General features: G+C 47.6%; 1 protein-coding gene across 10 annotated transcripts in view; it reads right to left on the bottom strand.

Moving 5' to 3' along the window:
- Window positions 1–23481, bottom strand: part of EPS15L1 (epidermal growth factor receptor pathway substrate 15 like 1) — a 97031-nt gene extending 73550 nt beyond the window's left edge. For all 10 annotated transcript variants that reach the window (XM_053668078.1, XM_037141932.2, XM_053668080.1 and 7 more), the window contains exon 1: window positions 23401–23481. In XM_053668078.1, coding sequence (XP_053524053.1) covers window positions 23401–23433 — 33 coding nt within the window. In that variant the 5' untranslated portion in view covers window positions 23434–23481. The remainder of the gene's footprint in view (window positions 1–23400) is intronic.
- Window positions 23482–26824: the final 3343 nt, after the last annotated feature.

Here is a 26824-nt window from a genome sequence, read left to right as displayed (position 1 = left end):
CAGTTGGGGGTGTGTAAAAGGCAAGCAAGTGATGTTTTTCTCCTTCCCTTCCCCTCTCTCTGAAAATAAAACATTAAAAAAATAAAAGTCTATTTGCCTGCTCTAAGTATTACAATCCCAGATTTTTTGTTTCCATTTTCATGAAATGTCTTTTTCCATCCCTTTTGGTCTGTGTGTATCCTTCGTTCTGAAGTGAGTCTCTCACAGACAGCCTGTGTAAGGGTCTTGTTTCATCATTCATTTGGCCTCCACTTCTTCTGAGTGGAGCATTTAACCCATTTTCATTTAAAGTAATTATTGATACATATTATTTTATTTATTTTTTTATATTTTATTTATTTATTATTTTTGCTGCTTCTTCTTTGGTTCACAGGTCAGCGCTCAATCCACTGAGCCACACCAGCCAGACTTGCTCATTTGTCTTAAAGAAGACCTTTTAACATTTCTTGTAATACTAATTTGGTGGTGATGAACTCCTTTACCTTTTTCTCATCTGGGCAGCTCTTTATCTGTATTTTGCTTCTAAATGATAGCTGTGCTGGGTAGAGTAATTTTGACTGTAGGTCCTTGCTTTTTCTCACTTTGAATACTTCTTGCCAACTGCTTCCGGCCTACAAAGTTTCTGTTGAGAAATCAGCTGAGAGTCTTATGGGAACTCCCTTTTTAGTAACTGCTTTTTTCTTGATGCTTTAAAGATTCTTTGTCTCTTACCTTTGGCATTTTAATTATGATGTGTCTTGGTGTGGGTTTCTTTAGGTTCATCTTGTTTGGGACACTCTACACTTTCTGGACTTACATGTCTATTTCCTTCACCAGGATAGGGAAGTTTTCGATCATTTTTTTTTTCAAATATGTTTTCAATTTCTTTTTTTTTAATTTTTAAATTTTTCTTTTTCTTTTTTTAATTTTAATTGTTGTTCAAGTACAGTTTTCTGTCTTTTATCCCCATACCAGCCGCCCACCCCCAGCAATTTCTTGTTCTCAGTCTTTTTCTGACAACCCCATGGTGAAAATGTTGGTATACTTCAAGTTGTCCCAGTGGTTCCTTACATGACCCTCACTTTTTGGTTTCTTTTTTCTTCTTGCTGTTCTCATTGGGTGTTTTCTGCTCCGTTCTCTGCCAAATTGCTGGTTTGATCCTCTAGTTCATCTACTGTATTATTGATTCCCTGTAATGTAGTCCTCACTTCAGTTAGTGTATTCTTCATTTCTGACTGGTTGTTTTTTATGTTTTCTATCCCCATTTTTATGTTTCTCACCTCTTCATTGGTGTTCTAAGTTCTTCCACTCTTCCCCTAAGTTTATCAAGCATCCTTATAAGTAGTGTTTTGAACTCTGTAACTGACAGATTGCTTGTGTCCATTTTGTTTCGTTCTTTTTCTGGAGTTTTGTTCTGTTATTTCATTGGGGACATATTTGTTTGTTTCCTCATTTGGCTGCCTCCTTGTGTTTATTTCTATGTGTTAGGTAGAGCTGCTATGTCTCCTGGTCTTAGTATAGGGGTCTTATGTAGTAGGTGTCCTATAGGGCCAGTAGTGCAGCCTCCCCAGTCACCTGAGCTGGGTGTCTAGATGTGCCTCCTACTGTGTGGGCTGTGTGCACCTTCCTGTTACAGTTGAGCCTTGATTGCTACTGACACATCAATGGAAGGGATTTATCCCCAGGCCAACAGGCTGTGAGAACTGGATGCAACCACAGTGGACATCTGCTGTACAGGGGCTGACCCCATTGAGCAGAACTGACTTCAGCAGGGCTAAGGTACCCACCAAGTCCACCCCTTAACTTTGTTGCTCATGGAGGCGGTTGGATGGTGCTTCAGTGTGGTCTAAAGCTGTCCACCAGGTGCACTGGCTCTGGAGCCTCCCGGGAAGTTCAGGCCAAGTCAGCCATAGTCTGCGCCTTGTCCGGGGCCACCTGGCATGACCTACAAAGCAATCTACAGATGGCTGCTATTTGTGCTGGGCTTGAAGGTACCCAAGAGAGGCCAAGCTGTGTACTAAGGCTGGCTGCCACTAGTGCCAAGCCTCAGGCCACTTAGCAAGAGGTACAGGGTTCAGAGAGGCCAGATGCTGCTTGTTGAGAGATTTTAGGAAAGTCAGCAGTATTAGCCAAGACAGACCATTTGGGCCCACAAGTTGGGTCGGGTCAGGACTCAGGGAATCACCAGGGTTGGGCAAACAGTATTAGCTAGGTTGATGAAGACTCAAGTATGGTGCCCACCTGCCAGCTCTATGCAGGGAAGGCTCAGCAAACAAACAATAGCCTCTGCCAGCACCTTTGTCTGGGATAAAGCTTCCCATCCAGTTCTTACCCTGATGCCAGACAATTTAGTTCCTCTCCATATGTCCCTGGTGCCTTCTGAGTTGCTGCCCCAGCAGTGGAGTTCAGAACAAGTGAGTCCAAGTAAGTTTTGTGCAGGCCTTTTAAGAGGAACTGCCTGGGGCTCCAGGAGCCCTCCATCTCACTCACCACATTCTCAGCTGATTTTTACAGCCATAAGTTATAAGGACTTCTCTTCCTGGCACTGAAACCCTGGGCTGGGGGGCCTGATTTGGGCTTGGACCCTTAGCCAATCAGGAGGCCTCTGAGGCTGAGATATCCCTCCTAATTTTTAACCACCACATGTGGGTGTAAGATGACCCCATTCCACACCTCCTATAGTCTCAATGTGGCTGCTTCTTCATATCCTTAGTTATAGGACAGCTATGCAGCTAGATTTCAGGCGGTTCTATGTAATGACTGCTCTGTAGTTTAGTTATAATTTTGATGTGGTTGTGGGAGGTTCTAAGTACCATGTTTATTTATGTCATCATCTTGACTGGAAGCTGCCTTCATGTTTGAAAATACTAAGAGAACATAAAAAGTTCTTCCAGCCCAGATGCAATTTAGAATTGGGGGAAAGGAGAGGGCACATCGGAGAACAAGTTCACATCCTTCTGTTGGGAGGACTTAAAAAACAAGTGAGTTAAAGCAATTTTAATGCTGGAGATGAGGGCACAGCAGAACCTTTTTGGAGGAAAAACCCTCTGACAATTGGGGTTCTAGCAATTCCTAACCTCCCCAGGATTGAGTCCACCCACCTCTGATCCTTTCTTCTATAGTAGGAATCCTAAATCTTTGTCTGCAACCAGGACAAATCCCAGTCTGCCAGAGGTATGCCATCTCATGCAAAACAAAGCAACAACTGCTGACCTTGCTCGGTTCAAAATGACATTTTTAAAGCAAATTAGTTTTCACTGTAAAACTTTTAGAAAAGTACCTGTAATTCATTATTCTGATAAATAGTGAATCATACTTATTGAGCATTCATGGTTTCCTGCCCTGCATCTCACATAGTCCTGCCAACAATGCTATGAGCAGGTAGTGTTGTAGCCCCAAATTACAGGTGGGGGGACTGAGGGTCACACAGCCAATGAGTGATAGAGCCAGAGGAGCACCCAGGCCGTGTGGCCTTAAGCTACTGTGTCCCTTGCAAAAACACAGCTGGCATGAGACAGCCAGGTGCTGGGCCACAGCACAACCTCCTGCTCTTCTCACCCAAGAAAATCCACACGTGATCACATGATGGTGCATTTTATTCAACAGATGAGGTCAAAATGCAAGACACAGCTTGAGCACATACACTGACTCAAAAACTAACACAGTCTGCTATCTCCCTAGGAAAACTGACAGCCCATAATCGGTGCGCTCAATGCTGTTGCCAAGTAACACCAAAGACATTGTAGTCTAGTTCTTTTGTGGAAACCCAGACACTGATGCAAAAACAAGGCCTGGAGAAGTGCTTGCTTGGTAATCCTTGCAGTTTTGCCTTCCGCTTAGAAAGAGTTCCCCTTGCTGCAACTAGGCTGCATGCCCAGCTACATTCTGCAGGTGGGACACTGGGACTTAATACCACTCAAAAACTATCAGGAAACCCTGGGGCATCCAAACCTTCCTGGAACTGACAGCCCTCTCTGATTGCCCAATCAAAGCTTCCCAAACCACAGCTAAGGTAAGCGTTACCAAGAGAAGGAAACACTTGAATGTGAGAAAGAGCTTTTATAAAGCTCAAGGAATAAGGCAGACTTGCCAATTAAAAGATGAGCAAAGAATAAGAGAAAGGCAATTCAGAAAAAAAGATGCAGAAACTTAGGGGGAAATGTTCAATTTATATATTGCAAAAATAAAATGAAGTAAAATGCCGATGCTTGTCATCAGATTGGAGAGGTTCTCCACAGGGTAGGCCAAGGTGGAAACACACATCTTGTGTCCTGCTGGTGGGAAGATAAACCAACAGGTCTTTCTGAAGGTCAATGCAACAAAGTGTGCAAAATGTGTACACCCTCATAGTCAGGACTAACTCAATTCCTACCAAACTCCAGGAAGCTTCTTTGTAGACAGCAATAAAATTATTCTAAAACGTAAACAGAAAGGCAAAGAAACCAAGATGAATAAAACAATTTTGAAAAAGAAAAATAAAGTAGGAGGAATCACTCTACCCAATTCCAAGCCTTGTTATAAAGCTATAATAATCAGTGTGACACTGATGGAGAGCCAGACACACAGAGCTATGGGACAGAATAGAGAGCCCAGAGACAGACCTGCATGGATGTGTCCAACTGACTCCTGACAAAGATGTAAAAGCCATTCAGGAGGAAAGATGCCTGTTCAACAAATGGTTGAACAGATGGTTGCTAGAGCAACCAGACATCCAACCAAGGAAGAAAATGGGACTCAACAGAACTCCCACTTTACACAAAAATTACTAACTCCAAATGTTTAACAGGCTTCAATGTCAAACTAGAAGACTTTTAGGAAAAAATATAGGTGAAGATATTCAGGATCAGAGGTCAGGCAGAGCATTCTTATACTTGATACCAAAAGTCAAATTGATAAATTGAATCGCATCAAAACTTAAAATGTTTACTCTGAGAAAGACCCTAATAAGAGGATGAAAAGACAAGCTAAGGACTGGAAGAAAATGCTTTCAGCCCTGGCTGGTGTGGCTCAGTGGACTGAGCGTAGGCTGGGAACCAAAGGGTCGCCGGTTCAATACTCAGCATGTGAGAGGCAACCACACACCGTTTCCTTTTCTCCCTTCCCCTCTCTCTGAAAATAAATAAATAAAATCTTTAAAAAAGAAAATGCTTTCAAATCATATATCTGACAAAGAACTAGTATCTGGAATATATAAACAATTCACAAAACTCAAAAGCTAAAAAGCAAACAGTCCCCCCTCTCTAAAAATAAATAAATAAAATCTTTTAAAAATTAAAAAAATGTTTCAATAAGTTTCAATGTGAGTACTTATGAAACCTTTAAAGAGAGAGAGAAAAAAAGCCCTGGCTGGTGTGGCTCGGTGGTTTGAGTGCCAGCCTATGAACCAAAGGGTCGGTTGCCGGATTTCCAGTCGGGGCACTTGTCTGGGTTGCAGCTAGGTCCCCAGTGGGGTGGTGGGGGAGGGGATATGTAAGAGGCAATAGCACACTGATGTTTCTCTCCCTCTCTTTCTCCCTCCCTTCCTCTCTCTCTAAAAATAAATAAATAAAATATTAAAAAAACCAAACGGTTCAATAGGAATATGGGCAAAGAACATGAGGAACAGTTCACCAAAGAGAACAGAGATAAGCACAGAAAAGACGGCCACCATATTGTCAGCCATCAGGGAAATGCAGATTAAAACCACAGTGAGATGCCAGCACACACCTATCAGAATGGCTAATACAGCAATATTGGAGGGTAGGCAGAGAAACTGGATGGCTGGTACACTGCTAGAGAAAATGTAAAAAGGCACAGCTACTCTGGAAAACTTTGCAGTTTCTTAAAACAAAAACTAAACATGCAACTATCACACGACCCAGCAACTGTTTTGGGTCTTCATCCTGAGACAGGAAGACTTAGTCATGATTTACTCAAACGCTTAGTGCAGCTTTATTTATTATCACCCAAACTGGAAACACCCCTGATGTCCTTCAGTGGGATTGGTTAAATGAACTGTGGTCTCATGGAATACTGCATGGCATGAAAAGGAACAAACTGCTGATACATGCAACAATCTCCAATAAGCTCCAGAGAATTGTGCTAATTGAAAAGGCTAATCTCCCAAGGGTACATACTGTATAATTACATTATATAACATTATTAAAATACTGAAATGATAGAAATGAACAGCAAAGGGTTAAGGAAGGGGTGGGGTGGGAGGGAAGTGGGAGTGGCTATGAAAGGGCAACGGCAGCATTCCTGTGGAGACAGAACTGTTCTGCACTTGACTGTGGCAATGTCAATGTTTTGGTTGTGACAGTATACATAGGTGTTACCACCTGGCTGTAGTGATGTCCATGTTTTGGTTGTCACGGTGTACTAGAGATCTCCAAGACATTACCACCGGAGGAAAGTAGGTAAAGAATACACAGATGTCTCTGCATTATTTCTTGCAACTGTATATAAATCTATTGTACAATCATCTCGAAATTTCAAAATTAAAAAAAAATTACTTAGGAGACCTCACAACCAAATGCAAAGTGATATTTTTAGACAGTCAGGGACATTTGAATGTGGACTGGGTATCGGACAGCACTAAGGAACATGAATTTTGTGAGGTGTCATACAGCAATGTAGTTATGTAAAAAACACAGTCTTAACTGTTAAGAGATGCATATTGCAATACGATTTCTAAGACTTAAAAAACCTGAAAATAAAAATTAACATGGGGAAGTCAGGAGATACACAGGTACAGAGATTTGCAATACTTTGGCCTCTTTGGCAAATGGGTGGTGGGTAAAAAGGAGCTCATTAAACTCTTTCCATGACTTTTATTGTGTTTAAACTTTTACATAATTAAAGACCAACATCTGATGTGTTTCTGGTCTGGCAAGGATCCTAAGGTACCAGCTGCTTCTCAGTCACATATGATAAACAAAGAGCAGCTTTATCACCACCTGGATCACCTTCCGTCAAACAATAAAAATTAGCATTTCTCTGAAGCACACTCACTTATGCACACACAGACACCTGTGTGGACAGCCTCCCAGTACTGTAAGGTCTCCTCCTGAAGAAATTACAAGAGCGGGAAGTGCAAGAGGGTTTCATCAGTTTGCCCAGCTTGAGGGTGTGACTGCAGTGACAGTGAAAGACTGAAAACCTCTGAGGACTGGTGAAGCCAATAATGAACTGCAGTCTCCACTAAATGGAAAACCAAACGGCAGTAAAAACGGTACAGGCAGAACGCTTATGAGTAGGGTATGACTGTTAGATATTTGCTGGTGAGAGAGGGCCTGAACCAGCTCCCACAGTTATGACCGGGATGGTAAGCACAAGGTGATCAAATTCATGTGGATCTAAATGTGGTTAAAGAGACAGCTTGCACTACCAGGGCTTCTGACTGGTAAGCCGCTGGCCTCCTCATGACTTTCTGAGCTCTCCAGGGTTCTACATTAGCACACACTGCTTCCGTAAATAGGACAGAAAAGGAAAAGGGAGAAGCACAAGAAGGATCTGAAAGAAAATACGCTATTCTCCACAGGGACCCATATGACCCCATGACCAGAGACAAGCTAAAAACATATGCCCATCAATCAGCACAGGACTCTTCCAACCCACACAGAATGCAGGGCCTGCAGTGGGGACTTGACATTGTGTGTGGTGGGGGAGACCTACAGTCTCCCAAGGAGAACCAAGGACTAATAGAACCACTGATGAAAGTTTAGGTGAGCAATGAAATATCACAATAAACAAGACCACTGGAAGGAGTTCAGGGCTAGAAGCCATTAGGAGGGACCAGAAAGGCCAAGAAGGATTAGAACACAGAATCAAGGTGTGAAAACCTCAGTGCTCTAGGGAAACTGTCACTCTCAGCCTTATCTACCAGGAATAGAAGTGAGGGAGAAACAGAGCTCGTCCTAACACTGTCCTGACACAGGATGCAGGGTTAGAGGTCACTGGCACCACCAGACAAATGTGGACTTGAGTCCTAACCCACCACTGGAACACTACAGAAAACAGCAGCCTCTTGGTGCCTTGGTTTCTTCTTTTGGAAAATAAGGGCGAACATCTCCATCCCCGGAGACTGACACAGGTAAGCGCTGGCTGTTTCAAGTCCTGTTCTCTCCTTCATCATTCTCCTTCCACAGCTCCATGTGAAAATGTGTGCTAGCACCAGAAGTGTCCCCCCCATCCCAGTTCCACCTCAGGCTACCGCCTCCCCCTATCCTTCACAGAAAACTTCCTGAAAGGGTTGTCTGCCTTTGGATTCACCAGTTCTCAACTTGTACACTTGTGAATTCATTCATTCTCTCACTCAACAAACACTCTCACATTTTGAGGAGGTGTGGAGAACACAAAAGCAGGTGGGGTGAAGCTCTGGGGCTCAGGAAAAGGACACAGGTGGGCAGACTGAGCCCAGAGCTACAGAGCACAGTGGGCTATAGCACAAGGTGCCAAGGGGTATGAGAGCAGGAGACACAGCCAAGGCCTCCAGAGCTGGGGCAGTGGGGCAGGCAGGGACGCCGGGTCACCCAGCACAGTTTCAGTCAGGCAGGAAGGGTAGACAAAGTAAGATGACAAGGTCTGTAAATGCCTTGCTGAGAAGTCAGGAATGACATCCTGAAGGCGACCTGAGCAAATGTGCACAGGAGAAGGTGACCTGAACATTCACTCAGCTTCACAGAAGCGGGGACAGGAGGGCAGGGCAAGGAGGAGCTCAGGAGGAGATGGCTGCAGTCCTCCTGGCAGACGAGGCCCAAGGAATGCAGTAATTCACTGAGTGGAAACCAACAGAGAAAGGGAGAGGAATGACAGTTCACCTTTAAATGTGTTTCTCTCCGGTGCCCCTGTGGGTCATCGAGGTGGAAATTTCATTGCCACTCAAGTGACATCTACTGAGCCCCTGCCTAGTCCCAGGCACAGGGCTCAGTGAAGGTGCAGCAGTGAATAAGGAGAGTCCTCCCCCAGCCCTGCCAGGAGAGTATCACTGGCAATGACAATGCACACAGAGGGTGCCGAGTGCTATGTGGAAAAGAGAGGACGAGGTCAGACACATAACTGCAAGAGCAGGGAGGTGGCCACTGCCTCAGCTGAGCCTACCCAAGGGGACAGGAGACACCAAGGCTGAGGAGCACTGTGTTGAAGTGCTGGAGAGACACACGGTAGAGATGAAAGGAGATACCACTGTCAGGGAAACACCAGGGAAGTGGGGGTCCCAGAGGGACTGGGATGGGTGTTTTGGGGAGGAGGGGCATGGGGTCAAATGCAGTCATACAGAAGGCCGGTGGATGGCATTGGAAGGGCTGGGTGATCAGGAGCTCCCAGGACCTTGCCCAGGCAACCTAGGCAGAGCAGGGAGCAGATTCTAGTACTTTCTTCTGAAAATGATGCTTAAGATCAAAAGTGGCCGAGGCCCACTCACAGCCCTCCCTGGACATGGCTACTCCAGGTGTCTCAGAGAACAGCCTTGCTCCATTCTGTCTTTCCTTCCTCCACACGATGAACGCACCCTGAGCAAGGCCCTGAAGAAACTCACAGGGACAATGGCTCAGTAGTAAGGGCCAATACACAGCAGTACACCCACTGCCCACAGTGCTCCCATCCTTCCCCAAGTATGCCTTTCCAAAATTCCTTTCCTACATCAGCCACCCCAGGGTTCCAATATCTCTGCTCTCTTCTGATCCCTGACCCAACATTACACCATCCCTTAAGAGAGCACACAGCCAGGATTCAGGTGGTCCTGGCCACTAGGCGGTGTTGTGCCGAAGACTCCCAGGCTCCCCCAAGCCGAGTCAGGTCAGCTTCCTACCTCCCCTGACTTCCCTCTGTGGATGGCATCCTCAGCCTCCCAGTGCTCTTCTATAGAGCCTGGGATCCTCTCCGTCCAGGCACCTAGCTAGGCTCCCAGTTTCCCAGGTGAGCAAGCCAGTCCCTGCTGCCATAGAATGGAGCCTCATGGTCTGGTCAGGGAACACACACACACACACACACACACACACACACACACACATACACAGAGAGAGAGAGAGAAAGAGAGAGAGAGCAAAGGCAGTGGTAGACAGGGAGAGGAGTGGAGCTTTGTCCTGCTAGGGAGGTGAGGGAGGGATCAGACAGAGCAGCGAGGCCCGGCCCTCCAACCCTCTCCTCACTCTACGCACCTTGGCCCAGCCCCAGCCTCTCAAGTAGACCCCACCTTGCTCACCCACGTCCCTCTCCATTCTACTGCCACCCACCCAGTCACTCCCTTGCTCTAAAAGATGCTCCATGGTTGCTGAAGGAGCAGAAATCCTGACCCTCATCCTAGCCCTCAGTGTGCCCCACAGCTATCTCCTGCCCCAGAAGCAAATTCGACTCCCCACACATTCACCCGCACACTCACACACACAGCTGTCAATCCCCACCTTCCTTCCCACTACTGAACATATCATGCACCTTTCAGCCCTTGTTTTGGCACAAATTATTCCCCTTGCCTGGGGGCAGGAGGGGCCCCTGCCTGCTGAAAGCCAATCACCTTCCAGCCCCCCAGCTCTAAGAAGCCTCCTGAATTCCCCCAGTGGAAACAAGTCTCTCTCCCCCACACTCCCATAGCCTGGAACTTGCAAAAGGGACTGTAATGATTGCCTCTCCCTATATTTTCAATTCCTGGGGGTGGGGCTTCACATTTTTTCCACCCTGTGCCCCGCAGGGCCCTCAGGCAGCCTTTGGTAGGAGTTTGTTCATGGAGTGGGTCAGGTTTAGGTGAAGCCCCAGGAAGGAGGGTGAGAGGAGCGCAGAGTGGTCAGGGCCCAGGGAGACACAACTCCACCACTCAGCAGCAGAGCGAGAACAGTTCACAAAGCCTCACTGGGCCTCGGTTTCTCCATTTGTAAAGTGGGGATACAGTAGTCCCTCTTATCTGCAGTTTCACTTTCCGTGGTGTTAGTTACCCGCTGTCAACTGTGGTCCAAAAATACTACATGGAAAATTCCAGAAATAAGCACTTCATATGTCATATGTTTTAAGTTTTGTGCCATTTTGAGTGGCATGATGAAGTCTCATACTGCCCCTGCTCTGTCCCACCTGGGACATGAATCACTGCTTATCCAGCGCTGTACCTGCTACCTCCCATTCATCACTAAGCCGTCTCAGTTACCAGACTGACGGTCTTGGTACCGAAGTGCCTGAGGTCAAATCACCTGCGCTTTACTTAGCAATGGTCCCAAAGTGCAAGAGTAGTGATGCCTGCAATTTGGATGTACCAAAGAGAAGCCTCAAAGTGCTTTAAGAGAAGTGGGGGGCCTCTCCCTCCCAGGAACACACCCTCACCTTTCTTCCCTCTCAGGCATGCATCTCCTAAACTCTAAGGGACCCCATGAGACCTACAACCGGGGGAGCAATGTGGTTAGCTCGTCCCGGGCTAACGCCCAGAACCTGTCTCCAAGGCCCCCTTTTCTCTGACTTTTCAGTGAGCTGACAGCAGCGCCCCCCTCAGCTCTCTCCTGCTGCTTCTTCTACCCTAAGCCTTTCCTTGCTTCACTGTTCCCAACTTTAATAAACACACTTTCACAATAAAAAAAGTTGCCCTGGCTGGCGTGGTTCAGTGGACTGAGTGCCAGCCTGTGAACCCAAAGGTTGCCAGATGGATTCCCAGTCTGGGCACATGCCTGGGTTGAGCCAGGTCCCATGTTGGGGGCATGTGAAGCAACCAATTGATGTTTCTCTCAAACACTGATGTTTCTTTCCCTCTTTTTCTCCCTCCCTCCCCCTCTCTCTAAAAATAAATAAAATCTTTAAAAAATAAAAATAGAAAGAGAGAAGAGGTGTGTATGTATTGAAAAGAAACATAGTGAACATAGGGTTTGCTACTATGCAGTTTCAGGAATTCACTGGAGGTCTTGGATCGTATCCCTCAGGGATTCGGGGGAACTACTGTAACACTGTGCCACCCTGAGGATTACCGTAAACACCAAATTAGACTACCAAGTAAAGCACGCTCTACAATGGGAAGCCATTATACATCTATTATTACAGTGCTATACATCTATTATTATAATATTACTATTGCGACAGAGGAGGGGGTACTATTTATAAAGAACCAAGGGGGTAGAGAGGGAAGTGGGGCAAAGCTATTAATCAGGACTGCGCTGCAGGTGTCAAATTATAGTCCTTACGCCTGCTACACAAACGATCTTTGTCAAACAATGAAATATTGCACCAAACAGTGAATACACTACAGTACATGTTGTACTCGTTATTTTCTCTCAACTAGCTGGCTGAGCTGAGCGCAACACCCAAGACAGAACAGTCTGTTACCAATTCTCAGTTGCCAAGTTTTAGAAACCTACAATCTCACATATAGTAGGTTAAGTACATACCTATAAAAACCCACTTACCCATATTTTTTGGACAATAAGACACACCAAGGTTTTAAAGGAGGAAAATAGGAAAAAACTTTTGAAGCAAAAAATGTGGTAAAATATTTAATAACATAAATAACATAATATTTCACCAATGTAAATGTAAACAGAACTCAACAGCAGCATTAACAACCATTATTCCTCCCAAATGGGGGTGGGGGAGGGGTGTGTCTTATAGTCCGAAAAATACGGTAGGTAGTTGTGAATTAAAGGATATTTTCTAGTCCTGGCTGGGTAACTCAGTTGGTTAGAGTGTCATCTGATATGCCAAGGTTGCAAGTTCAATCCCCAGTAAGGGGACCTACAAGAATCAACCAATAAATGCATAAATAATGGAACAACAAATCAATGGTTCTCTCTAGCTCTTTCCCCCTTCCCTCTCTCTCTTAAAAAAAAAAAAACAATTAAAAAATTTCTTTAAGGATATTTTTGCCTTGACTGATGTGGCTCAGTTGGTTGGGCATCATCCTGCAAAGCAAAACATCACAGGTTCAAATCCTGGTCAGGGCACATGCCTAGGTTGCGGGTTCAGTCCCTGGCTAACGTGTGTATGAAAGGCAGCTGATCGATATTTCTCTCACACATGAATGTTTTACTCCCTCTCTCCCTCCTTCTCCTCTGAGAATAAATAAACTTTTTTTCAAAAAATGCATATTTTCTAGTGGCTAAAAGTCAACCAAAAAAATTAAATCCTCAAAGTCGAATGCCAGCACTAACAGTGTGGCCTGAAAGGAAATGCTGATTCCCCAGCTGGTGTGTGAGGGTGTCGGCTGAGCCCCTCTGGCATCTTCTCCAAGGAGAAAGTGTCCAAAAGGTGGCAGAAGATGCCACAGCACTGAGGCCGTTCTCTACCTGGGAAAACACCAACGGGAGGAATGTTCACAGTAACACATGCCTGGGTCTGTGGGGCTCCGGGACCCCTCCACAAACTGTGCCCTTTCCAGGGCGGGGGGGGGGGGGGCAGGGAGAGGGCTAGCCCACCCTCACAACTTTAGTCCTGGTTAAGTTCTCAACATGAGGGCCTCATCGTCAACAGTTTGTGTCCTGCTTAATCTTTTCCCTTTACAAAAGCGTTTCTTTTGTAACATTGAAAAGCACATCCTACGCAGATTAAGAGAAGCGAATTTTCTATTGATCCATATAAAAATCGACAGGCACCATCATTACTGTCACTACTAAATCACTAGCAGAAAGAGAACTTCTTTTCTTATCCTCCCAGAGCAGCAGTGAAGAGACAAAGGGAGCCCCAGAGGGAGGGGGAGGGGCTTGGCCCCAGGACACTGGGTGGTCCCTAGGGGAGTGGAATCAGAACCCTACGCTGTGCCGGTTTCTTCACGGAATAAATAAGACTTCCCCACAGATCAACTGCCATCAAAGGCAGCCAGAGAGACAGACTGCCCCTCCTATCCCACCCCACGCTACTATCACCTGCCTGCTTCAGGGGCTGGGGGACACTGCAGGGACAAAGCTGCCCCTGCCCTCCCCAGGAGCCCATGGTGTGGCATCCACCTCCCCAGGAGGCCTGAAACCAGTCATTTTACCTCTACACTTTCTTAGCTGCCTTGTTCGGAAACGGGCACAGGGACGATGACAGCGACACCCAGAAAGGTCAATGATGAAAACACACAAACTGGGTATCCCACCACACTTCCTTACTTCCGTTCAAGACCTGTGCCCCAAATCTCTCCCAGCACTGTTCTGGGGGACACCGGGTTACCAGAGTCAGAGAAGGGGGCTCCTAATAGGCAGAGGCAGTCGTACATATGGGTGGGGCGGTCTGAAAGGCTGCACACGTCTACCTCCACTGGTCCTGCAGGAGATACAGGGCTCTCCCTCCTTTTATCTCCAGCCCAGAGGAAAGATTCATCACACCTCTGCGAGCCGAGGGAGTATGCCACGCAGTGTCTGTGCCCAGCAGAGAGGAGCCCATCTGAAGGAAGGGACTCAGTTCTGTCTGTCTCAGTCGGGTGGTAGGTGCTCAGTAAACCAAATGTGATGGTCTCCCCCCAGAAGTTAGGCTGCTTCTCAACTGCACCTGAATGGAGGGATCTCACCCAGCATAGAAGGCCTGTTGGAAGGTGGTGGGTCTTTTTTTTTTTTTAAGGTTTTATTTATTTATCTTTAGAAAGAGGGGAAGGGAAAGAGAGGGAAACACTAATGTGTGAGAGATACATTGATTGGTTGCCTCTCACACACTCCCAAGTGGGGACCTGGCCCGCAACTCAGGCATGCGCGCTGACTGGAAATCGAACCTGTAACCTTTCAGTTCACAGGCCGGCCATTCAATCTACTGAGCCACACCAGCCAGGGTATCAAGGTGGCAGGTTTTGTCTCAACTAACAGTCACCCACCTGGCACCACCCACCTGACAGGCTTATCTTATCCTGCTGGATATATATATATATATATATATATATATATATATACACACATATACACATACACACACACACACACACACCCCTCTTTCTCCTGTTTCTTCCCCCCACTTAGAGCACCCCTGGCCAAACAGCCATCCTACATATTTCTTCCAACTCCAGCCCCCTCTGCTTCTCCAGAAACTACCTCAGGCCAGGTCGCTCTTTACTACTTCGTGCCCATACCACAGCAAACTCCAGGCATTCCCTGCATAAGTTGTCAATTGCAACATGTCACTTCACTCCTCAAGAACCTGCCATAGCTCCTCCCATAATGTGGACCTGCTCTACCATTCAGCCATTCATTCAACGGATGAGTATGAAGTACCTGGGGTACAAGTGTGAATTAAGACAAACAGAGCCCCTGCCTTTGTGGACCCAATCTAGGTGGTGGGGGAGTGAGACCATCGACCAAACGATCCCTAAATAAAATTACAAACTGGTATTTATAAAAGCACAGGGTACCCCCACTGGTAGTGACAGAAATGCTGGGCCAGTCTGTCAGGGAAGGCTTTGCCTGAGGAACTGAGGTGACAGCTGAGATATGAAGAGGAGTGGAGATTAACCCAGAGATGAAAGGGGAAAGAATATCCTGAAGAGAGGCAATAAATAACACGTGCAGAGGCCCTGAGGCAAGAGGGAGTGTCAACTATGCAAGGAACTGAAAGAAGGGCCAAGGGGCCACAGCAAAGTGAAGGGGGAGGGCAGATCTCAGAGCTGCGGAAGGCAGGTGGGCCACACGCTGGCCGGGGCACAGGCCTGATCCAGCCCACAGACAGAGTCAGCCAGGTTTCCTGGCACCACGTCTTGCTCTCCACCAGTGTGTACAAGAGGAGAATTGACTTTTTATCAACCAATCTTAAATATAATCAATAAATCAATTCTGCTGGCAAGACTACAAGAATCCCACTCAGCAGGCAGAGCTGAAAAGAAATCAGGAGATAGCTGTCTGCAGTCATCTGTGCCTCTACTTTTCTCCAGTGGCTTGTGGTACCAAGAGCTGGCACTAGCATGGTGGGCGTAGCACCATCATACACAGGAGTAGCCTTTGGCAGGTCTCCCTCCCCAGGTCCGTCATCAGCCACTCTCTGGGCAAGCAGACACCATCAGTCCCTCTTGTCTCAGTCCAATTTGTAGGCCAGACACAGACTCCTGTGTCTCATTTACCAAATGCTTTATTCTAAGTCATCCTAATTAAAAGAGAGATGTGGACCCCAAAGCCCCAGCCCTGGGCTTGCATCTGGCCCTCGGAGCTGGAATTCTGACTTTCTGGCTTCTGCTAATTCTGCTTGGCCTCTACCTGCCACTCCTCCCTCCCTCCCTCCTCAGCATCCCTACAGCTCAGTCTAAATGCCCCTTCTCCCCCATGCAACATCTCCAATACACCCAAGTGAAAGCAAGTTATCCACTCCTCCCTAGTTCAGACCACCCAGGGCCTGACCCTCCCTGTGCATCAGCCTTGAAGCACTGACCACCCATTCTGGCAGGGAAACCTCCTGATCCTTCAGAGAGTCAATGAAGAAATTTTCCCATTTCCCCCTCCACATTCCAATGAGATGAGATTAAAACAATAAAATACAAATTTAAACAAATGACCTCCTCTCCACCAGACTCCACAGTACCTAGTGAATAGGTAGAACAACCAGGGTTTCCATTTTTTCTCTTTTATTGATTCCAGAGAGGCGGGAAGGAAGGGAGAAATAGAAGGGGAGAAACACTGATGTGAGAAACATCCATCAGTTGCCTCTTACACGCGCCCCCAACTGGGAACTGAACCTACAACCCAACATGTGCCCTGACCAGGAATCAAACCGGCAACCCTTCAGTTTGCAGAACGATGCCCAACGAACTGAGTCACACCAGCCAGGGCAGCATAACCAGTGTTTAAAAACAAATGAGATCTGCCCTGGCTGGTGTGGCTCAGTGGATTGGGTGCCAGCCTGTGAACCAAAAGGTTACCAGTTCAATACCCAGTCAGGGCACATGCCTGGGTTGCAGGCCACGTCCCCAGTTGAGGGCAGGCATGAGGAAGGCAACCAATTGATGCATCTCTCATACATCGATGTTTCTATCCTCTCTTTCTCCCTCCTTTCCCCTCTCTACAAATAAACAAACAAAACCTTTATAAAAATTAAAATGAGAGCTTACTCTGTTGTAAGGCTTAGCAACTTAAAAAAAAATTTTTTTTTCAAAAACAAGAAACTACAGCCCTAGCCTAGTGGCTAAGTTGGTTGGCGCATCACCCTGATATGATATGGTTCAGTCCCCGTCAGGGCACATACAGGAGACAGCCAGTGGATGCACGGATAAGTGGAGCAACAAATTGATATTCTCTCTCTCCCCCTTTCCACTCTATCTTTCTCTCGCTCTCTCATCAGTAAATAAAAATTTAAAACAACAAAACAAAACAGAAAACTACAGTGCAGCGCAGAGCCCAGTCCTGGGTCAGAAGAGCCATGTGAGCAGAGCTTGCTGGATGTGACCTTTCACAAGTGCCACAATGCCTACTGGCCTCAGTTTACCCTTTATAAAGTGAGGATAAGACTGACCAGAGTGACCATCAGAGTGACCAGGGGGATAAACTGAGTAATCCAAAACACTTTCTCTTTTTTTTTTTGCTCAGTCCTTGGCACCTTCGTGGTGAGGCCCTCCTGGACCTCACACATGGAGTCTCGCTTCACAGTTCTCACAGCATGATCCCACTGCCACGGGACAGCCTCAGTACACACCTGCTCATATCCTTTTGTCTGTGCCTTCCTCCTTAGAATCTCAGCTCCACTGGGCAGGGCCATCTTCAGATTCACCTCTATATCCCACTGCCCATAAAGCGCCCAACAAAGAGAAGATGCCCAGTAAATACTTGCTGAAAGAAGGGCATGACACACAAATAAACACATCAACAGCATATCCGTCACCCTGCAGGATCCTGATACTCTGCAGCTGTGAGGCAGATGTGTAAAACTGAATTATTCCCAATTTGCAATAAGGAAACTGAGGGGCAAAAAATACTGCACCACTAACGGCACTGAAAGAATATCTGGGGACCCTAACACTAAAATACAGGCATCCTGCTCAGATTGGTGTGGCTCAGTGGATTGAGCGCCTACCTGTGAACTAAAAGCTCACTGGTTTGATTCCCGGTCAGGGCACATGCCTGGGTTGCAGGCCAGGTCCCTGGTGGGGGTATTCGAGAGGCAGCCAACTCATGTTTCTCTCTCACACTGATGTTTCTCTCCCTCCCTTTCCCTCTATCTGAAAATAAATAAGTAAAATCTTTCAAAATAAAGAAATAAAATGCAGGCACCCTGAAGAGACCTCAAATGCTAAAGGGGCTTAGAGCCTTCTTCAAGGAAGAACATGTACAGCGTGGATGCTGGCCACTCAGGTCAGGTCAAGGTGGGGAGAACCTGAGGGCACCTCCAGGCGTGTGGCTTGATGAGGTGCCTCTCACCTGAGTGGTGGTGGTGGTCTGCCTGTCAGCACAGTAATGTAGCACAACCTGAGGCACCTGAGAGTGGACATTTAGCTCTAGGGCACCCTTTGATCCAAGACAGTCACTCTGCTTCCCAGATCAGCTAATTGGGGTTAAGAAGAAGGCATGGGAAAGTGCTTTCAAGTTCAAAACTGGGGCAGAGGGGGTGAAACTAACATGTTCTTGCTTGATCTGGAGCTACTTAGTTAACAAAAAATCAAAACAAAAAAAAACAGGTGAATGCAGGTCAATCAGACAGAGAAAGCCAAGGAATTCTGCGGCTCTCTGCCCACCAATTTATGCCACATCACCATTAGCATTCTAGTAAGATAGAAACTAGCAATTACTTTAGAGAAAAAAACAAGGGACAAAAGGACAGACAAGTGTCCCAAGCGATCAGCATTCATCCCAGACACACTGGCTGGGTGTTGTCTGGGCGGGGTGCCCAGCAGGCTCCCTGGAAGAGTGGAAAGAGCAGGATTCTTCAGGCAGATGGATGTGGGTCAACCCCAGCTCGGCACCCACCAGCTATGGGACTTCAGCAAGTTACTACAATCTCTGTGGGTCTGTTTCCCATTTGCAAAATGGGAAAGGAAGCAGATGACAGAGGGAGGACCCCAGTGGCCTGGAGAGGGTGGGTAGGAGGAGTGGAACTCCTTGGGCACAGGGAGGACTCTCCTCACCAATGAACCCAATGCTTTCCTCCAGTTACCACATGCTTTCTAGGTCCAGGAACCACACAAGGGACCCACAGAATGGACAGGAAGGAGAGCTCTCATTCAAGTGGGGCTGAGGGAAGATACCACCCAAGAGGCCTCTGAGAACAGCTGGGCAGGTAGGATGTAGCAGGAGGTCACAGCATGAGGTTCCAGCAACACAGCCATAGGGTTGGGGGAAGCACTGAGATGAGCAAGGGGTCTGCATGGAGATGATGGAAGAGGGGGAGAGCAAGCCCACAGGGTGAGGTGAAGCGGGAGCAGGGAGCATGGGAATGCCAGGCCAGAAGCAATCAAGCTGGACATACTGGGAGGAGGGGAATGAGAGGTGCTACAGGTTTCTGGAGCAGGCGGGTGGTTGAGGATCCATTTTAGAAGATGAACCCTGCAGTGATTTGGGATGAACTAAGAGGGAGAGACTCAGCAGGAAGTGGAAAAGCCCTAGCTCATGAACTTGTGGGCGTGGTAAGGAGGTAGCCAGTTCCAAAGTCCAGCAGGCTGGCAGAAGCAAAGGAGAAACTGGAGGTTAGACCCCAGAAGATGGGGGAAGGCAGGATTAGAGTGTGGTGCATGAACGCACCCAAGACCACACCAAAGATGGAGCACAGAAAGGATGCAGGCAGAGAAGGCTGACATTTGGGGGCAGAAGAGAGTGTGTGAAGGCCAATGGGTAGACTACAGTGACAAGTGTTTCAAGGAGGACCAGCCCCAACAACAGCCACTGGAATTAAGGATGGCAAAGTTGCTGGTAATCTGTGAGAACATATGGTACAAAGGGGTAACACAGGTGCGTTTCCAGGGTGGGTGAGGTGACGAAAGCTATGCAGAGACAAACGCAAATCAATGAGATGCTGATGGAGTGGGGGAAAGCCACTTCTAAAGAACTACAGATGCTTCAAACTAACGAGATTAATATTCAGAGTACAGGGAAGAAGATGTCATAAAGATACCAGAAAGTAGGGAACAGACCAGGAAAGCTGCTGATGGGAAAAGCTGCTGATAGGCAGTGCTGGAGCCAGTCGAAAACCACCCCTCCCCGCCCCTCTACAAAACCACTAGCTAAGCCACCTTACTCATCTTATATTGGCCACTCATGGTCCAAGTGCGTCTTATACTTCAGTCTAACCAGATCACAGCTTCCTATGCCAGGGGGTTCCCCCTGGCCCAACCAGAAATTATCCTGGAATCACATCCGTCCTTCCCCTGTAATTATCTATTAACCACGTGATCCCTTCAGCCAGAATGGAAGTGCTTGAAAGGGCTGTGCCTCACACCTGGGTTGACAGGAACACCTGCCGGGTGCAGCACTTCTCATAAGTACAGGTATAGAGCAACGACAACATAATTACCCAAAGGAAGAAAACCTGGCCATGTCTTCATTCAACAAACACATAGAGAAAGCAATAGGAAAAAGCACAGAAGTCAGTCACCCAAACTTGTAAGACGTCAGAGAATCCAGGCTGTCAGTCTCTTACAAATTCTTGTTCAATTCTGCTCCCACACCCAGCACCCATGCCACACACAGAGAAGAAAAGCCGTATGTGAATAGTGCTGGGCAGTGCAGGCAGCCGGTCCCTACTTCATGGCCCCTGTCGTAAGCAGACACTGCCCCCCGCAGCAGTGTGTCTTCCTCACACCACCCCTCGGCATCGGACACCATCCACAGGTGTCTGTGGGTCTGTTTGCTGTCTCCCCAGTAGACTGGGCACCCAATAACAGCAGGCACAGGCTTCTTGATCCGATGCCCCTGAACTGATGCCCAGGACCCAGGATCAAGAGATAGGTGACCAGCAGAGACCTCTGGAAAAAATGACATCTGAACTGCCACCTGAAGGAGGGAAAGGAGCCAGGCACTGGAAGATCAAGGGAAGAAGCAGGGAAGAGCGCTTCAGGGAGAAGGAACTATCTATGGAGGCACCCTGAGGAAAGAGGAACAGAAAGGCAGCAAGTATGAAGTAAGATTGCAGAGTGGGTGCCAGAGACAGCAGGCGAGACCGGCTAGCAGACTCCAGCAGGGCTCCCTGGGGAGGAACTGGGATTTTAGTCTAAAAGGTACAAAGCAGGTGAATCACATGATCTGACTGACCTGATTCAGGTTTTCAAACCTTACCTCACAGCAGCAAGTCACTGCCTTCCTCTAAAGCTAATCCTTCCTCAGTAAAATAAGAATCCCCTCTTTGTTGTGCTGGTAACTGCCAACGTGTTAAAAAGCCCTTAATAAACTCTAAAGCACTCTGTCCTGACTGCATGACTCAGCTGATTGGAGTGTTGTCCTGTACACCAAAAAGTCGCCAGTTCGATTCCCGGTCAGGGCACACAGGGGGCACATACTTGAGGAAACCAATCGGTGTTTATCTTTCACATCGATCGATGTTTCTCTCTCTTCCTTCCTCTCTAAAATCAATGGAAATATGCTCTGGTTTCTCTTCAGATTGTATAAATCTTTCACCTTTTAAAATCAATGGAACATTCTTGGGTAAGGACTAAAAAAATAAATAAAACACTCAATAAACAGCTATCATTTGTTTAAATTAAGGCTAATGGCAAAATTTGATAGGAAATTTTAGAAGATTCCCCTAAAAAAAAAAATAGAAGGGCTTTGCCCTGACCAGGGTGGTTCAGTTGATTGAGGGTTGTCCCACAAAGTGAAAGGTCTACAGTGTGATTCCCAGTCAAGACACCTGCCTGGGTTGCGGGTTCAAGTCCCATCAGGACACATTGCTGGAAGTGACCAATGGATGTTTCTCTCCCTCTCTTCCCCTGTCTTTAAAGATAAATAAAACCTGCCTTGTGTGTCTCAGTGAATTGAGCACTGGCCTGCAAACTAAAGGGCTGCCGGTTAGATTCCCAGTCAGGGCACATGCCTGGGTTGCAGGCCAGACCCCAGTGGGGGCATGCAACAAGCAACCACACATTGATGGAAACTCCCTCTCTGTCTCCCTCCCTTTCCCCTCTCTAAAAATAAATAAAATCTTTAAAAAATATCTTTTTAAAAAAGAAGAAACGCCTTCTCATTAAATGAGCCTAAGTAAGTTTCAACCCTGACACCCCAAATTGTAGCAACTGGCTATTAATAATAATACCCAACATCTGCAGGACACTTAGTTTACAGAGCACTTTCATATCTGTTACAAGAACTTGTTAATTAGCAACAGCTAGTCTTTAATGCTTTCAATATAATGACAGTTACAAATTGGCTGGTTCTTGCAAGATTTAGCAGGTATGCATGTCTCTCCCCTTGGATCAACTGACCACTCATGTCAACCAGCCTATCAGCTCTCCTAGGGTTTGGCATTCTTACTGCTGTGGTCTCTATTCCCATATGTCCAAATCTGCTGGAGAATTAAATGATGATGATTATAGTATCACTAAATGCTTCTGAAGTGCCAGGCACTGTTCTAAGGGCTTTACATACTTAACCTTCACATTATCTAAATATTTTATTTCCTATTTTCCAAATGAGGTGACTGAAGCATGAAGAGGCTAAGAGCTTCATCTAAGGACACTCAGGAGTAAGTGCTGGAGCTAAGATTTGAATACAAGATGATGTGACCCTGTGTCCTCACTCTTAATTCCTAGCTAATTCTTGCAAAATCCTTATAATACAGTGGTATTACAGCAAATAGAACACAGATATGCAGTAAATAAAGAGAGCTGTTATTAGCAAGATACAGATAGTTTCTAGTTCTAATGACAGTGTCACCTCCAGGACAGCAGCGACCTTGTCTGTCTGGGTGACTGCTGAGCTCCCAGCACCCGGCCCAATGCATATCGGCCGTAAGAATAAATGAATGAATGTCCCTCCCAGAAAGCACAGCTGCTTGCGCATGGCTTTTTTCCCCACAGTTACTGCCCCTTAGAAAGCGCATCAGGAGGACACGAGGACACAGAAAGACGCCCGGAGACATGGGTTCCCCCTTACACAGCTCTGGTGTGGCAGAAGCAGCTCCCAAGGGAAGGAGAGATGAGTCCAGGATCCCGCTACTGGCATGTCCTGGCTCCGGGTCGGCTCTGCCCTCTACCCCGTGAGGGACACTGACCGCCCCGGATCTGGGAGTGGGCAGGAGACAAAGACTCGCGGGGCCGCTGCACTGGCATAGATGCTCGCTTTCCTCGCCACCTCCCCGGAAGGGAATCCGAAGTCAGGGTGCCTCGCCCGGCCTGAGAGCTGTGGCGGAGGACGGACGGGCCCGGGCCCCAAACCCTGCAGATACGTGCGGTGGCCCGGCCTGGTAGCCCCACGCCGAGGGTCGCTGGGGCGCGGGAGGCCCCGAGCTGGCCTGTCACCTTCACAACAGCCCGCCCCCTCGCGCGTTCTCCGCCAGGGTTCCTCAGCGCGTGCCGCCGCCTCTCAGCAAGATGCCCCCACCCCTCGGCCTACCCGTAGCGTCCACCTCGCGCCCTGGCGCCGCGCCCCCGCCAGTCCGCCCGGCCAGTACCTGCTGAGAAAGCGGGAGGAGCGGCGCCGCCATCTTCCCACGGACTCGGGCTCCCAGCGCCGGGGGTCGGGGGTGGGACCGCGCGTGCGTACTGGTGAGAGGGGAGGTGCGCGCGCAGCCAGGACGGGAGTGGGCGTGGTCGAAGCAAAGCTGAGCACGTGTAGCCCTGCCTACAGTGGGGCGGAGTCCGGGGCGGGGTCACGCGCGGCCGGCCCGGGCTGGGAAGGGACGGGACCTTGGAAGCTCACCCGCATACCGAACCCAAGCCCGGAGTATACCCTTCCTCAGCAGCTCCCAGACGCTACCTGACTTTGCCTGCTTCATTACTCCAGGTTCTTGCCGGTGCCGGGCCCTGTGCTAGGGATTGCGTTCGACCCCCCTTGTGCCTACCAAATGCATTGCGGGGGTCCGTTGCCCACCCTGCAGAGGGTCGAGACCCTCGCCCTGCCTGAAATATGCCGTGTCCTGAGAGACCTATTTGTATTTGAATCTTGGTCTGCTGCTTTAAGGCTTTGGCTAAACGGGGTTGCGACACAATCTGTGCTGCTGCAGCACCACATCGCATTGGGTCAGTTCCCAGCCTCCACTTTCCAGCTCTGTGACTTTAGCAAGTCACTTTGGCCTCTAGGCTGCTCTTCTGAAAGAGAGAATGGTAATATGTGTTTGGTGTCTTTCCATCTTTACACCTTGCACTGTGCCCAGCACGGAACAGGCACCTGATGTTTGCTGGAGGACCTTTCCTTGTAGGGGCATTTAGACACTGATAAAATTTCTGAGATAATCTAAATTAAATTACAGCAGGCTGGAGAGAGAAACAAACAAACAAACAGGCTGTTACAGCTGGGGGCCAGCTAACAAGACTGCTTACACGCCTAAGCGTATATTGGAACTTTGGCGTAGCTATTTCTGCAATTATCTAAAAGAACAGCCAAAGGTGACTTCCTACGGCAAGAGCCTCTCCTTCTTGTTCTCACATGAACTTTCCCAGCTTGCCCACTACTACCCACCTACCTACTCCACCTATCCCAAAATGAGCTTGCCTCACCTTCTCCCATCTCCTTTATCTATAGCCAATGTAAATTTTTTTCAAAACAATTTATTTTCTCCCACCACTTGATGTGTAAAAAACGTTTACCCAATCCAGGATGGTGGATATGTGGGCTTTTTTCACTTGTCACTGCTGCTAGTGGCTTAGATTCCATGCCCCAGGACCTATTTTCTTGCTAGCAATGGCCCATTAAACCCTTTCTTTTAAAAAGACTTTCATCCTTAGAAATTAAAAGTTTTGTTTAACAACACCTTTTGCCTTCCATTGGCTATAGATACCCATTTATCTGTGGTGGGTTTCCACTAACAGGATGGGAGGAAGGAAGGACCAACCAGGCAGCTGACCAAAATGGCCAAGCTTTCTTCAGGACAGGTTGCCCTCCACCCTCACCTGGTCCCATGATGGTGCCTGGCCACTGTTTCTCAGGCAGGGAAGCTAAAAGGCCATGTGATCTCAAGGGCGGGGCACAGCTTCCTGTCCACCTGTTCCATTCTGGAGTCTCAAGAACCACTGCTCCAGTGTCTTTAGTGACTTGGTGTACCTCATGCCACTCAGATAAGTAGTGTGCTTTGTGACTCATTCAAACAACCATTTACCCATCAAAAGCTCCTTTTGCCCCTTGAGGACCCCTAGGCTCAGGCAGGTGCTCCAATGTTAGACCAGGGAGACACAAGTTCTGTCCACCTTAACAGCCTAGACTGGAGGTCTGGCCCGGGACCTGCATCAGAACCACCCAGGCAGCTTGTTAAACACAGACTGGATTTCTGATTCTGATTTACAGATATTGGTAGAGACTGAAATTTTTTGCACTTCCAACAAATCTCCAGGAGATGCTAAAATGGCTGGTCCCAGACCCCCAATGTGAAAACCACTGGTCCAAATGAGGGAAAAAAGACATCAATCAAACAATCACATAAGGAAATAGAGCACTATAAACAGGGATAGGATAGGTTTCACAGAGCCCTCCAAGGGTGTAACACTTGAAAGTAGAGCATGCATTCAGTGACAGCAATTGGAGTGGGGACCATGGCAGGCAGTGTGAGCTGAGGGACTAGAAAGCACAGTGAGACTGAGGCTCTCGAGCTCAGAGAGCAAGACAGTCTCAAGACAAGGCCAGATCACATATGGCCTTATGGGACACCCCTGTTTGAAGAGCAATGAATTAAGGCCATATGTGATCTGGCCTCATCTCGAGACTGCCTTGCTCTCTGAACTCCCAAGTTCTCAGTCTCACTGTGCTCCTTTGTTGCTGTGCAAAGAGCAATGGGAGCCTGCCAGAGGGTTTTAAACATGATCAGATCTGTGTTCTAGAACAGTGAGTCTGGATGCAGTGGGCAAAGCGGACCAAGAGGAGAGGGATGGAAACGAGTGGGCCATCTGGAAAGATGTAGCAGTGGTCCAGGTGGGGAAGATGGAGATTTTTAGCTACCTTGAGTACTTTATCAGGTCCATCTTCCATGAGGAAGAGAGAAGTCATTCAAGATATTTCAAACAGAGGAAATTTGACATAGGAGATTGAGTGCAAAACTATTGGGAAAAAAGAATGGGTGTGTGAGGTTACCTAGGGTTAGTAACTCTAGGAAGCTGCTAGTCCCTTTAGGGCTAAAGGTCAAAAGGTGTTACCCAAAACCAGTAATCACTGGGCTCTCACCCTTCATGGTTGTTCCTGCCATTTTTGCTAGTCATCACTATTGTCACCACTGCCTAAGGTGTTGGCAGAAGCCTGAAAAGAGTGGCTTCTCTTCACCTGCCTTCGACCTCCTTTTAACAGAACATGGGAAACTGATGAGCAAAGGTGTCTGGGAAACGCGTGCAGCTTCCAGCCTGGGTGTCAGAGCTCACCGGAGCGATGACAACAGACTCTCCTGCACCTTCTTGGGTGAAGCAGACACTTGGTTGTGTGAGTCCCACATGGCTAGCTGAGTGGCCTGAGGTTCCACCTACTGCTGTGTCCTCCATGTTTGGCAGTGATCATCCATTCTGGGGACTCTCTCACTAGAGTCCAGGGCTGAGCTGCCCAACATGGCAGCCACTCACCATGTGCAGCTGAGTTGTAATTAATTATAATGAAATGAGATTAAAAATTCATTTCTCCATAGAATGTACAACACAAGGAGTGAACCCCTATGTAAACTATAGACTCTAGGTGATAATGACATGTCAGTTCACCAACTGTGACGGGTATACCACTGTGGGGGGGGGATGTCGTTGGTAGGGGAAGTTGTACAGATTTGGGGACAGGGTATAGAGGAGCTCTCTCTAATTTTCACTCAGTTTTGCTATGAACCTAAAACTTCCACAAAAAATCTTTATTTTTTAAAAATTCATTCCTCAGTCCCACCAGCTACTTCTCAAGGGTTCACATGCAGCCAGTGG

The sequence above is a fragment of the Artibeus jamaicensis genome, unplaced genomic scaffold, assembly GCF_021234435.1.
Source record: "Artibeus jamaicensis isolate MK-2021 breed Jamaican fruit bat unplaced genomic scaffold, CSHL_Jam_final contig_477, whole genome shotgun sequence".
Lineage (NCBI taxonomy): Eukaryota > Metazoa > Chordata > Mammalia > Chiroptera > Phyllostomidae > Artibeus > Artibeus jamaicensis.
Note: the sequence above shows the minus strand (reverse complement) of the source record. Positions and strands in the feature narration are given on the sequence as shown.